A 14,135-nucleotide genomic window follows, 5' to 3' on the forward strand; every position below is an offset into this window, starting at 1 on the left:
CTTTACAGGAAGGGTGGTGGGGAAGTCGGCTAACCGGAGCCAGCAGCCCACCACCCCAGTTTTTAAACTGATATGCTGGGAGTCAGATCGATCACTTCTGGTCTCAAGTTCCTGTTCTGGGTTTTTGCCCTGTGTGGCTGTTCCAGTTGTGTGTTGGTGTGGTGGCCAGGTGTCTTAGTGTACAGGAGCAGCATGTGCCTAGGGTGACCTTCCCTAGGTGCTCCTTAAGTACGGCCCTTGAGTGTCAGGGTTATCTTCCCTGAGGCGTTCAGGAATCACTCCCCGTTTGCAGACTTCGTTGCTTAATGTTGTCTTCGCCCTTGGGCTATGTCAGGGGTAGTCGTGCCCCGGGTAGCGGAGTGTTATTGGCTGGAAGGGGCGCACTGAGGCTGGCGCAGCTCACTTCACTTCAACGCAGCGGCCGATGTTTCTCTCTGACTGCCAGTTTAATATGCTGTGTGTCTTCGGGGGTTTTGTTTCTCTTTTCTGGCGTTTTTGCTTGTTGTAGACGGAGGAGGTCTGCCTTGCTTTTTAAAAGGCTAGCCTAGGTTGTGTTGGTGGTCCTCCTCTGTTGTCCCCGAAGTCTTACTGCTGCTACTGGTGGTCAGTTTTCCTGCTATCTGACAAGGTTTTATCGGCTTAGCTGGCCCCAGTGCCTGGTCTTCCTGTATGGCTTATTCACCCTACGGGCTCATGACAACCCCTGTGGGCTCGGTGGTACCATGGATACTTCTGAATCCTCTCTCGCCCTGCACAAAGTCGAAGGCTGTTTGTCGCCCCCTGCCTCAGGGAGACGATCATTCGGTCTGCCTCCGTCATGCTGCCTGTTGGGTCAGGGGCTCCACCGACCCAGTCTTGCATTACTTGTTCCCCGCTTGTTTTTCAAATTCCTCATTCCCTGTCTGTTGATCTCAGGGATCGGGCAGCGGCTGCTTTGCATGGTCTATTCTCCTTATTGCAACGGGCCAGGTTGGTTGCCCGGTTGGAGGCCCCAGAGCTGCCTTGCTTATGCTTTAGGGACCAGGATTTGGGGGCATTGGTCGCTTCGACCTTGGTTCCGTATTCGTGGGCGAATTTCCGTAAATTCCTTCCCAGTTTGTGGGCGTGATTCGACCTGCTCCTTCCCTCCTGCTTCCGGCTCCCAGATGTCTGAGGGTTTCAGAGTCGGGGCGAAGCTCGGGATGAGGTTCGGGTAACTATGGGGGATGCCCCTTCCGATTCGGGCACGGAGGTGGTTGAGCCCGATTTTCCCACCGAGGGTTCTGGGTGAACCCAGTAGATTCCCTTCTTGGAAGCTTTTCCCCTGGATGCCGCCTTTTCATCAGGGGTGGTGGGTGTGGAAACGGGCTCTGCCCCTGTGCCTGTGTTGGAGGTTTCCGGTGCTCGGGGGGAGTCCTCTTGAAGTGCTTGGGCTCCTTTTGCCCTTGCTTGGGCCCTTCTGCCTTCTGGGCAGAGGTTGTTGCTTCAGGGGAGGGGGTTTTCGAATTCCTCTCCTACCATTTCTGCATTAATATTGCCATTAATATCAGATATTGCCTTTTTCGTCGGACGCATCCATCTTTTGCTTGTATGTTTTGTACTGGGGAAAAAAAATTACGACTATTTTTGTGTGGTTCATCGTCCATTTATTACCCGTTATTTTACACGGTTCAGCGGTTTCTTTGTTTATCTTTTTGGTAAAAGTTTTGGTATACACTTCGTGAACCTTGTGTTTCTGGGTGTGATGTTTTGTGTTGCCGCAACTGGCTGCCAGGGCGGCGCACTGATCATGGCGCACAATCCCACAGCTGTGATTTGTTGTCTTCCACTCTTGCATAGTGCTGCTGGGCGGTTGAAAGTTTTTCATTCCTTTCCCGCTTTTGGGGGCATCTTTCATTTCATTATGCACCATTGTTCTTACCGGTAACTCAGTCGTTCCCTTGTGTGTGACATGTTTCAGGTGTGGGATATGTCTTCTATGAAATGGGTGGGGAGGTACGTGAATTGGTGTGTGCTTCTCTCATCGCTGCCGATGTGTCGTCAGTAGTCTTGGTAAGTTTGTAGTCACCTCGTTGTCCTCTTCTAGTTGTGCTTGGGGGAGATGCGCTTCGGCTCTTTGGGCCGAAGCGAAGTGGCTCTCACCCGTCATTTTACTGGTGTACGCATTCCTGAGCTTCTCGAGCTCTTGCATCTCAACGTTTAATCTTGTGTATGGTGTCAGCATCCTCCACCACATCACTGCCTCCTGCATTCCCTTTCCTTGCTGCTCTGCCACATGACATGTTCCTTCTAATGTCTCTGTGGCTTCTTTGGGTATTCAGCTTCCACCTGTGTCTAATTATGGATGTACCAGTCGCACTGATTCATCCATCTTTTTCTATCCTGTCCATTCTCTGAGGAATTGAAGGTGGTGGTTATGTATCCCGGTCTTGTGTTCACGGGGAAGTCTTGACTTGTGTACGAGACTGTGGTACTTCTGTTTAGTATTTATTGGCAACGATTTTGTGCCTATAGCGACCTTGCACTGTATGCTCGTCCGGCTCCCTAGCTTACGGCACTCGGTATCCTGTTCGTATTCTGGCTGCTTTAGACGTGGGGACTACTTTTTATCCACATACAAGAAATGTGCATCTTATCCGCCAGCAAATGTTGTAGGTGGGATTTCCTCGCCCAGGTTCGTTTCCGGGTGCCCTTGGGTTCCTCGGATTCGTCTTTTCAGAGAAATTCTTCTTCTCAGCTTAAGCATACAGAGGTTTGGGAGATCCTTGGTGCATACCTCCTTTGAGATCCGGTTTACGCATCTGGGGTTGGATCCGGTTTTGTTTGATTCGGTTCCACTTCCACTGATTGGGTGTGTTTCGAGTTCCGGTAGCTTCCTAGCTGGCAGCCTGCCTCGACGACTGGTTGGTGTGGGCTCCCTGCCAGTCTGCTTGCCTGCTGGCCTGGGTTCTGGTTCTTTTCCAGCTTGCTGGGTTTGAGTTTCCTAGCAATTTGGCAGAAGTCCCATTTGGTTCCATCCCGGGTTCCCTTACAATCACATGGTTCGTTCCCTGGTGTCCTTGTGTTGGTTGCTGCATCACCAGCTTCCTCTTCGGGTTTTTCGGGGTTCAGTACCATGGTGCCTTCCGCTTCTCTTGATCGATGTGTTCTTGGACGCCTCATCTCTTGGATAGAGCTTTGTGACCAGTGCTCCCCAGTTCAGATGGGGACGTTATGGATTCAGCTTCCTCGTGTCTCGGTGATCCGGCTCCATTCGGAATGCTTGCTCGTGGTTCATTGTCTCAATTGGGGGAGTCTCTTCACTCCGTTGCTTTTTGGGGCTGGTCGTTTCGTGTTGCTCTTTTGCTGAGTTCTCGAGGTTTAGCTCTCCGTGTCGTTAACACTTAGGTAGTGTCCAACGTCCTGGCAGATGGCTTGTCGTGCTTCATTCCTCTTTCCAATCAGTGGGGAGTCAACACCGCTTCCTTCCTTTGGCTTTGTTGGACGTACGGGTGCCCAGAGGTAGACATTCTTCACATCGGCTTGGTCTCGGCATCTCCCATTGTACGTGGCGCCATTCTTCGACTGTGGGGCCCTTGCGGTAGACGCTATTCAGCAGGACTGGTCGAGGTGGGGGTTCCGGTTCCTCTTCCCCCCCCGGTCCAGCTGTTGCTCTGGGTTCTAGCCAGGCTGAATTCCTATTGGGAAAGAGTGATTCTCCTGGCTGTACGGTGGTCGGCCCAGCCTTGGTTTCAGGCACTGCTTGCTGCTTGTTCGGTGTCTGAACCCTGGCGTTTTTTCGTGGCTCCGCCTCTTTCAGCAGGTCGGGCCGGTGAGGTCGTCACTGTTTCACCTTACTTGTCCGCGCCACATGTCTGGTATTTCTGACGCGTGTGTATTGCCATATGTACGGTGATCCAGTGGCTTCTTTGATGGTGTCCCACCTGCGGTCTTCATCTCACTGACAGTATGAAGTTTTCCTAGCGGTCTTTTTGTCATTTTTATCTTTTCTTTTTGTCGGTTTTCGTTGGTTTCAGACCAAGTTGTTTTGACTTTTCTTTCTTTGCTTTATCTGGATCGGCATCTCATGCCTAATACTGTCACTTCTTATCATGCTGTGTTGGCGGAGCCCCTGCAGCTTGTATTTGGGTTGGATCCGCTCCATTCGGCATGCATTCTCGTGCGTTTTTTCACCTCCGGCCTCTAATACATAGAATTTAAGAATACATACATATACAGTAATCCTATTTAACAGACAGTAGGCTAGGCTACACTGCCTTATTTATACTAAGGTATGATCACATCATACACCAGTCATACTTGGTGTATGTAGGGTCATAACACCCCTGGAGGCTCCCTGACACCCTCCCTCCCTCCCTCCCTCCGGTCGGCAGTTTTCATAGTTCAAAAACTGGAGTGGTGGGCTGCCCTCTCCCCCTCATCCCTTTCGGGGGGGGGGGGGGGAAGGTTAGCACTAACGAGCAGGAGTGCTAGTTGCATGAAGTGTTGCTTGTTTGGTTCCAGTTTAAGTGAGTTATTTTGATATTTTAGGACGTGGATTGCACAGGTTAACCAGACTGGTCTGTTTTGATTCGCCTACCTTTCTTGGTCCTTCCCCGGCATATGGCAATTATGACATACCTAAAATTTAAATTAAGTGCTCATAAGCCATTGCTCCCTGCGCCTCTGAAAGCACCAGGTTCTGGCTCGTGGTCCCTGATAGGCATAAAGACTCCTGTGATTGATGACCCCAAACTAGTATAGCACATATCAGTTTGAATAGCTTCAGGGAGCATTCTGGGCTCACCTAGAAAATAAAGTTTCATTACATTCAACACTGACTTTCTGGGGGGGGGGGGGGAGCCCTTTCGGTTTCCCGGAGCTAACCGGGCTGTTATGATGACTATCCTACCTTCCTCGTAGAGAATATTGACATAACACCACCAGCTAACAAGAAACTTACCTTTAGGATTCACAGTGAAGCAGCAATAGGCAATCTCACAAATGCTCTTCACAATATAAACTGGGAATCTGAATTTAATAATACACAAGATATAAATTCATTAACTAACATCTTCCTTTCCATAATTCTAAGCCTTTACAGCACTTATTGTCCTCACAGTAGGACAGGTCGACGACCGGGCCGCGGGGACGCTAAGCCCCGGAAGCACCTCAAGGTAACCTCAAGGTAACCAAGCAAGTAACTGGCAAAAGGTTAAACAATCCCTGGCTCACATATGGCAAACTCAAAACAATCGATAAGAAACATGAATAAGAAAAACTTAGGATTGACCTAGTTACAAAGGAAGCAGTTAAGAGGTACTCATCAGTGCTTACCAGTATAATAAGAAAAGCAAAACTTTCCTATTATGAGAGTGGACTCAAAGAAGCAAAAGGCAACAGGAAGAGCACATGGAGAGCCATCTCTAACATCATAGGATCTAAACAACATTCATATAACCAGATACAAATATACAAATCTCCAAGGATGGTTGTCCACCTGCAGCAGATCTCGGCAACTGAATTTAATAGCTTATTTTCTTTGTTAGTGCTAACCTTGCCAGAAAAATCCCACAAACTCAGACACATGGTCCCACATATCTTTCAGGCAGCTACCCCAAACTCTCTTCTCCTTTCACCAGTCAGCCCGACAGATGTTGTGTCCATCATTCACTTACTAAAAACCAAAGCTGGAAATATCAGTGAAATATCATTCATGGTATACAATGCCCGTGCCTCCCACGCCCTTGCGCCACCCGTAGCTCTGCTGTTCAACAAATCTCAAGAGTGTCATACCTTCCCTGATATCCTTAAAAAGTAAGAGTAACGCCAGTTCATAGAAGAGGCAATCCCCCAGACATAAACAATTACACACCAATATCAAATCTACCTATATTATCAAAAATATTTGAAAAAAATATTTACAAACAGCTCTACTCCTACCTCGCAAAATTCAACATACTAAGTCCCTGTCGGTTTGGCTTCCGCTCCCAAAAGAGTACCAATTATGTAATTATTAGTCTGCCTGATTTAATCTACTCAGCCCTTGACAAAAATGACTTTCCGATTGGACTCTTCATTGACCTGAGGAAGGCCTTTGATACTGTTTACCATATTTACCTCTAACTTAAACTCCTCCATTATTAAATCCGGGGCCTTGCCCTGAATTATATCCGATCCTATCTAAGTGACAGGCACCAATATGTAGCCATCAATGACTTAACCTCTCCCACTCTACCATTAACCGTAGGAGTGTCACAGGGCAGCATCCTAGGACCTCTCCTCTTTCTTATATACATTAATGATCTGACTAATGTGTCTAACATTCTTACAATTATATTATTTGCTGATGATACAACCCTCATCTACTCAGACCCCAACCCACACACATTAAATAATGTTGAAAACAATGAACTAAAAAATGTCCACTTGTCGATGTCAACCAACAAACTCACACTAAACATAATAAAGACCTACTACATCCTATTTGGAAGCAAATCAACAAATGCAAGTCAGCTTCAGATAGACAATGTTAACATCAGCAATAAAAATGATGGAAAGTTCCTTGGCCTATACTTAGACAAGAGACTCAACTTCAGCACCCACATACAACACATAATGAAGAAAGTCCCAAAAACGGTTGGAATACTCTCTAAAATCAAATATTTTGTTCCAAACTCTGTTCTCCTCTCACTATACTACGCACTAATCGATCCCTATCTTACATATCTGTGCATGGGGCTCAACCTCTGCTAACTTTCTCAAGCCCATCATCACCCAGCAAAAATCTGCCATGAGGTAACAATAACAAACTCTGCTTTCAGACAACACTCAGCCCTTGTTTAAGTCCCTAAACATGCTAAACATAAACTCACTCCACACATTCTTGTGTGTTAATTACATTTATAAAACCCTGTTCTTAAGTGCAAACCTTGTTCTGAAACTCTTTCTGGACAAATGTAATAGAACACATAATCACCACACCAGAAATAAATATCTCTTTGAAATCCCCAGAATCAAACTTAATCTGTGTAAACATCAATGCAAATAAAGGGACCTGGACTATGAAACACTCTCCCTAACGAATTGAAAAGGTGTCAAACGTTTGCCTTATTTATAAATAAAATCAAAAGTACCAAATTTTATCTTCATAGTATTCTACTTAGTGCTTGAAACTCGCACTGTATCTAGTCCCCCAATATATGTACCTAAGCCATACAACTTTACCATTGTAATCATTGCTGTTATCTTACATCATGTTATACTGAACACATAGTTTACTGCATTATACCTTACAATAACCCTCAAATTATGATACAATATACCTGTGGATAATCATTAAATTTACTTTAATGTACCTACTAATCCTGTCAAATTTCTTATACAATTTATTTTTTATACTTTCTTACAATGAATTTTTATACTTTCTTACAATGTTTTTATACTTTCTTACAATGTTTTTATACTTTCTTACAATGTTTTTATACTTTCCTAGTAATGTACCTATATTTTTTTTAAATTGTGCTAGATGTTACCTTCTTAAAATTATCTGTTAACTTCAGTATCTGCCCGTAACGCTATGCGTGCTAGTGACTATACCAGAATGTAAAATATGTTGACCAGACCACACATTAACTTCATACTTCAGCACATACTTCAGCCACGTTATTGTGACTCAACGCCTGCATAAGAATGTAAAACTCCAATACCCTATAAACTCATAAACCCAATGTGCCTTCTTGTATATAAATAAATAAATAAATATTAATGTATTAGACCCCTGTCATCACTCAATGCGCATGGAGTTCTAGGCCTACCAGGGACCACGAGCTAGAACCTGGACCCCTCAGAGAGGCACGAGGAGCAATGGCCTATAGAAATTCCCGTGTGGTTGGAAGAAGTCTGTCTGCCATCGACCGTGGCAGGCACCCAGAAATGTAAGCGTCCCAAAACAAACCCCTATTCTGGTTAAAATATTGCTACTGAAAGCCGAACTGGTGGACAGAACTCCCCAAATGAAAACGAGCAAACGAGCATGAAGTCACCGCGCCGCTGTCAGCACCACCCCCTTCCCCGGGAGGGGGATTGGCGAATCCCAGACCCCCGCGCCGGCTATCCACCCTGCACTTCTGTGGCTGATGTGAACTGGAGCCAGAGGCGTTGTGCACCTCTGGCTCCTGCGCTTCCAGTTTTGTGCCTTGTGGTGTGGTGCTGTTTTATTGGTGGTGCTTGAGCCAGGAGTTATTTAACAAGTACTCGGGCTGCATGCCCCTAGAGTTCCCTTTCCTACATGCCCTACAAGTACTGACCTTGGGGCTTGGGGCCACCTTCCACAAGTCATCTTGGGATCTACCTTTGCAAGGTCTTTTGCTACTCGGTGATTGACCGCCCTTGGGGTCAGCTGGAGTGTTTCTTGCAGCAGTGTATTTCTAGTGCAGCTAGTTCTCACCTCTCATTGCGGCCGACTCTGTTTCGTCTGGGTACGTTGTCCTCTTGCAGGGTTTTTCTTTTGTTTTTGTTTTCCTGCCTGGTAGAGGGTCTTCCCTTTGGTTAGGTCACACCATTTATATCTTGGTGGTCCTCCACTTGGCACCCCGTGAGTGTACGCATCCCTAGGGTTCAGCTTTATGAATGTAATGAAACACCATTTTCTGGATGAGACCTAGCTGGAAGCTCCTCGGCATCGCTCCCTCCCTCCGGTCGGCAGTTTTATTGTGTTTTTTTACATCCAGCCTCAGAACTTCAGGGTAGATAGCTGGTGCAAGGATCTGGGAGTCGCCCTGCCCGGGGACGGTGGGGAGGGGGGGGGGGGTGCGAAGACAGCGACGTGGTGATGTCATGCTCGTTTGCTCGTTTTCATTTGGGGAGTTCTGTCCACTAGTTCGGCTTTCAGTAGCAATATTTTAACCAGAATGTGGGTTTGTTTTGGGGCTTACATTTTTGGGTGCCCGACCCGGTCGATGGCAGACGTAGAATGTTTCCAACCACATGGGGGTTTATATAGGCCAGTGCTCTCTTTTTTTTTTTTTTTTTTTTTTTTTTTTACATGCAAGCATGCGTATAATGTACAATAAAAACAGAACAAATATAACAGAACAAAAGTACAAAGCACACACATGAACAATGACAAAGGAACAAATCAAGAGAAGACCAGCCAGAAGGGCTGACCACAAAACAAAAAATGCATATACAAACATAACACAAATATAAACACAGCGTAATACAAACATAAGGGAAACAGAGAGGCGAGAAACATACAAAACAAGTCTGCTAACACCTCACACACATAATGCACACATAACAAAGAGCACACGCCAACAGCCTGAAGGGCACACAAGATGACAAACAAGCGCACACGACATCCACAACCGAACACACAAACGCACAGGAACCGCACACCCCCCCACGAGCCATACAAGAAAACCCACAATACAAACCGGAGCACGCAGGAACCGGGAAACAATACCCACCCCACCCACTCACATACACACCCCACAACCAGGCAACACAAAATACACAGAAATCACTTGCGAGGAACCTCGAGAGAAATGTACTTCTCCGGGAAAAGATCATGAGGATATTTCGCCTTGTAAGCTTCCCAGACTAGATCTTCAAGGTCGGTAGGGTTTTCGACCCCCCCGCGCTCGAGCGGGTATCATAAACTCAGGAACATCTATATCTGGTGGCATCGGCCAATGCCTAAGGTCACTGACGCAAGTCGCATAACGAGGCTGGGGAGCGCCAACCACGCCCTTCGAGGAAGCAGATGACACCGGAGAAGCGGACGAGGGTCACCGAGCCTGCCACGCCTTCGTCATCGGAGCAGGCGCCGGACGCTGAGACGATAGCACTTCCACGGATACCGCAGGAGACACGGAAGGGACTGCAGGAAACAGAAGAGGCGGCAAGACTGCTGCCGAGGAAACGGGTAACGAGGAAGGGGCCACAGAACATCCAGAGCAAGCATCCTTTCTCAACATCACTACCAGACCACCCCGCTCACCACCAACTACAGCAGGGGGAACCACCGCCCACGAAGAACCGGAGCCATCCGACGCAGGCAACGCACCTGAAGCAGGACCCACGGACACCGGACCAGAGGTTGAGGCCGAAACGCCGGCACCGGCATCCTCAGGCAAGTGTACCTCCGCCACCACCGTAGTGTGCACCACATCCGGAGCCACTCCACCGTCAACGGAAGGACGACACTCGTCGAATTCGCCAACATCAGCCCACGCAGAAGAACGCCGGGAACGCTTAGGCTCGGGCCGCACATCATCAGACCCGGAGGCAGACTCAGCGACCCGCGCAGCACCAACCGAGCGAACCGACGCACGCCGCAGCACGGCAGCCTCCTCAACCACACGGGGCACCAGGCCAGGCACAGGAGGGAATGCCGGAACCACCTCAGCTCCCAGCACAGCCGGAACAGACGGCGAGGGCGCAAGGACCGGGACAGACACAGCAGAGGAAGAACTGAAAGACGAGGGGTCTGAGCAAACGGCAGGCGGAAGAGGCTCAGGGACACCAGCTGGAGCACTCGGCGAGGACCCAACCTCCGGAGGAGATGCGGCAACAGGGGGCGCAACAGGCGGAGCAACAGCTGCTACAGAGGGCACCTCCTCAGCCGAAGAGACGTCCATACCCACCGAATCATCCCCCACAGGAAGGGGCGGAAAATCCTCCTCACTGAAGAGATTCACTGGTGCAACAGCAGGCGCAGAACAGTCAGCAGCCTGATGGCCCAAAAGACCACAACGATAACACGTCCGCGGCTGACGGGCGTAAAACACCCGAACGTTGTACCCCATAAGGCGCACAGAGGACGGAATATCCGCCCGGAGTCTCATGCCCAGGGTGCGAATGTTAGACCTCACACCCTTAAGAGGACTAGAAGACACCACGTTCACTCTCACACTAACAACTGCGTCAAACTGGCCAAAATACCGCCGTAGCAGAGCCTCTGGAAACTCCAAGGGAGCCCCATGCACACTGATGTAAGTAAGTGCACCACTTCTATCCGAGAGGGTGACAGTGCCCGCACCATCCGGCAGGGGCAGTGTCCGCCCCTCGTATCGCCGGAGAAAATCGCGATACGCCACCTCCTCTGCAAACTTCACAATTGCCCTACGGGCCGTTACCAACTCGACCCCATAAATCGCAAACACAGGGACAGAGAGCATTTCACAAGCCAGGGCAATCTCCGGGTAACCAGCCCGCACAGAGAACTCTAGTCCCACAGACTGAGCCCGGACGACTGGGGGTAGAGGGACCCCCATCGTAACGCCACGTCAGCACAGGCGAGCAGAGACACACCCGCCCCCAACAAGCCGAAACGGGCAAACAACACCAAACTGCTGGAGCGCCGATGCAACACGTCCGCCCCTTACCGAAGCTAGGGCCAGACTCAGCCAGTGCTCTTCGTACCTCTCTGAGGGGGGGCCAGGTTCTGGCTCGTGGTCCCCAGTAGAACTAGAACTCCATATGCATTGACTGATGCTAGGGTCTAATACATTGATATTAGCCCGGTTAGCTCTGGGGAGCCTTGGGGTCTCAAGGTAGGTGAAGCCCAGAAAATGGCGTTTCATTACATTTATCGCTAGTTTTTTGGATTGTATAAGCATATCTAAATTGACTGAGCTATTAAATAATAAATTTTGTATTAGTACTGTATATATAATCTGTATAACAAGTAATGATCTGGCACCAGGTGGAGGCGTCTCCACGGGAGAAGTTGGAAGAGGATTCAGTGTTCCTGGGTCTAGTATTGCTGCAGAATAAACTCAAGGTGCAGACGGCGCCTGTCCTGGCAACCCTACACAAGGCGAAGATCACCACTGTAATGGTCACAGGTCGGCTGCTGGTGATTTGTTTAATATTTACAAGTATAGTGGATTTTTTATGAAAATTAAGTATAAATAGATTGATCTCAAAGAACCACAAAGCCCTCATAGCGTTTCGGACAAGTTCAAACGTGAGAAAATTATTTCAAGTATACACTGATAATTTGCAGTGACTGTCATTTAGAATTAAATTAATTAAATTAATTTAATTCGACAGTCAATCTTGAAGTAATAGTAAGTCATCAATATATTATAGCTACCATGTATGCAGGCACTAGTTGTTTAAATATAGGTAATGACTTCTGTATGTAAGATTAGTATTATGGAAATGGGATGATATTAAGAAATGGTAATACAATACAGTCCGAAGTTATATATTTAGATAGTTCACACTAGGTGTCTGAGCAGTAGTACACCAAGAACTTCAACAAAATCTTGTAGATATAAGGCAAAGTGAAATCAACGCCAGTAATTCCATCTATCAACATAACCAGCGTTGAATATAATGAAACCATATTTTCTGGGTGAGACCCGGAGGCTCCCTGAAGCTAACAGGGCTGATATGAATGTATTAGACCCTGGCATCAGTCAATGCACATGGAGTTCTAGGCCTACCGGGGACCACGAGCCAGAACCTGGACTCTCAGAGGGGCACGAGGAGCAATGGCCTATAGAAACCCCCGTGTTGTTGGAAGCACTCTGTCTGCCTTTGACCGGGTTAGGAACCCAGAAAGTTAAGCGCCCCAAAACAAACCCCTATTCTGGTTAAAATATTGCTACTGAAAGCCAAACTAGTATACAAAACTCCCCAAAGGAAAACGAACATGACATCACCATGTCGCCGTGCCGATATCTGCGCATCCCTCCTCCCCCCCTTTCCCACTCCCGAGGAGGAGAAAGAATGATCCCCAGACCCCCGCGTCGAACTATCCACCCTGAAGTTCCGGAAATCCTTCGGGTCTCGCCCAGAAAATTGCGTTTCATTACATTCAATGCTGGTTTTCTGGGTGAAACCCTTCGGCTCCCCGGAGTTACTTACCCAAAGACAAAACAAGTGGGACTTACCCAGGAGGTGGTCGGCCCTCACTCCTCAACGCGAAGTTGAGACAACTGGCTGCAACCGCCGACCCAATGCAACACAGGCCCGACTAGGCCCAGGAACAATGACAAGCTCGTATGTCTGCCAGAGCCATTAACCGAATGAGTCGGCATCGACCGTCCATTCCATTTACAGGGGACTGAATAGAGAGAAGCCGTCCGCCAGGACGTTGGACACATACCGAACGTGAACGGCCAGAAGAACCAAACCTCAAGAACTCGGCAGACAAGCCACCCTAAGTGACCAGCTCCAAAGAGCCAATGACCGCATCGAACCCCCTCAGTTCAGGCAATGAACCACCAGGGAGTAGTCCGAATGGAGCTGGATCGTCGATCCACGAGCGACTTGAACCCTCGGAAGTGCACGTGCACCGCCGCAAATTCCCGCACCGTGCTGTGGGCCCGACAGAAGGATGAAACACACCGCCCCGGCCAGCCTGGTGAGCACGGATCATAAAGTCCCATCCAAGAGACAACGTGTCCGTGAACACATCGAACAAGGACTTGGATAGGTGACAACCTGCCAAACACACAACAAAACTACGACGTTGTTACAATGTTCGAACAAGTTTTAACACCTCCTAACCAATTTTAACAACCAGTATAACAAGTTGTAACAACATTCTAATACATCATAAAAAGTTATAACAAGATATATCAACTTTATTACAAGATGTAACATGCGGAAAATAGGGACAGTTATGTTGTGTGTTTGCAGGGAAGGCTCTGAACCCCCAAAAAACCTAAAGAGGAAGCCAGCGACACAGCAGCCGATGCAAAGCACTGGAGGCTGATTGCGAGAGAAGTGGAAGGGACGTCCCCGAAGGAACCAGAATAGCCCACGAGGCCAAACTCGACCTGGCGGGTAGACCATCATGGCAAAGTTCAGGCTCCTGCACAAACCCTGGAGCAACTGACTCATGACCCGGGAGCCCCCCAGAAACAGGCGAAGTTGGGACTGCAGCTGAAGCAGATGTAACAAGAGAGCAGTACATAGTACATGAACATCATAACAGCATGAACAGGCCACGTGGAGGATGAACAACCCACAGGCGCCAGACAGGCGGCGGCAGACAATGTAAAAGTTACACCTCTGTACAAGTTAGCCATAGAGTCAGGTCAACGGTCATCGAATCACAAAGAGGTCAGAGTTGATGCCGTCATGAAAATCTTCAGGGATTAACCCCTAAACATCAAAGGTAGAACCCTCATGTTCAGCTGAGGAGCAACAGATCA

The 14,135-nt window shown here is 48.2% G+C and overlaps 1 protein-coding gene across 4 annotated transcripts in view; it reads left to right on the forward strand.

The window, feature by feature from the left end:
• Positions 1 to 14,135, forward strand: part of LOC123745939 (polyamine-transporting ATPase 13A3) — a 193,840-nt gene that overhangs the window by 105,258 nt on the left and 74,447 nt on the right. For all 4 annotated transcript variants that reach the window (XM_069314070.1, XM_069314068.1, XM_069314071.1 and 1 more), the window contains exon 15: positions 11,669 to 11,810. In XM_069314070.1, coding sequence (XP_069170171.1) covers positions 11,669 to 11,810 — 142 coding nt within the window. The remainder of the gene's footprint in view (positions 1 to 11,668; positions 11,811 to 14,135) is intronic.

This window comes from Procambarus clarkii, chromosome 78 (genome assembly GCF_040958095.1).
Source record: "Procambarus clarkii isolate CNS0578487 chromosome 78, FALCON_Pclarkii_2.0, whole genome shotgun sequence".
In the NCBI taxonomy this organism is placed as follows: Eukaryota; Metazoa; Arthropoda; class Malacostraca; order Decapoda; family Cambaridae; genus Procambarus; species Procambarus clarkii.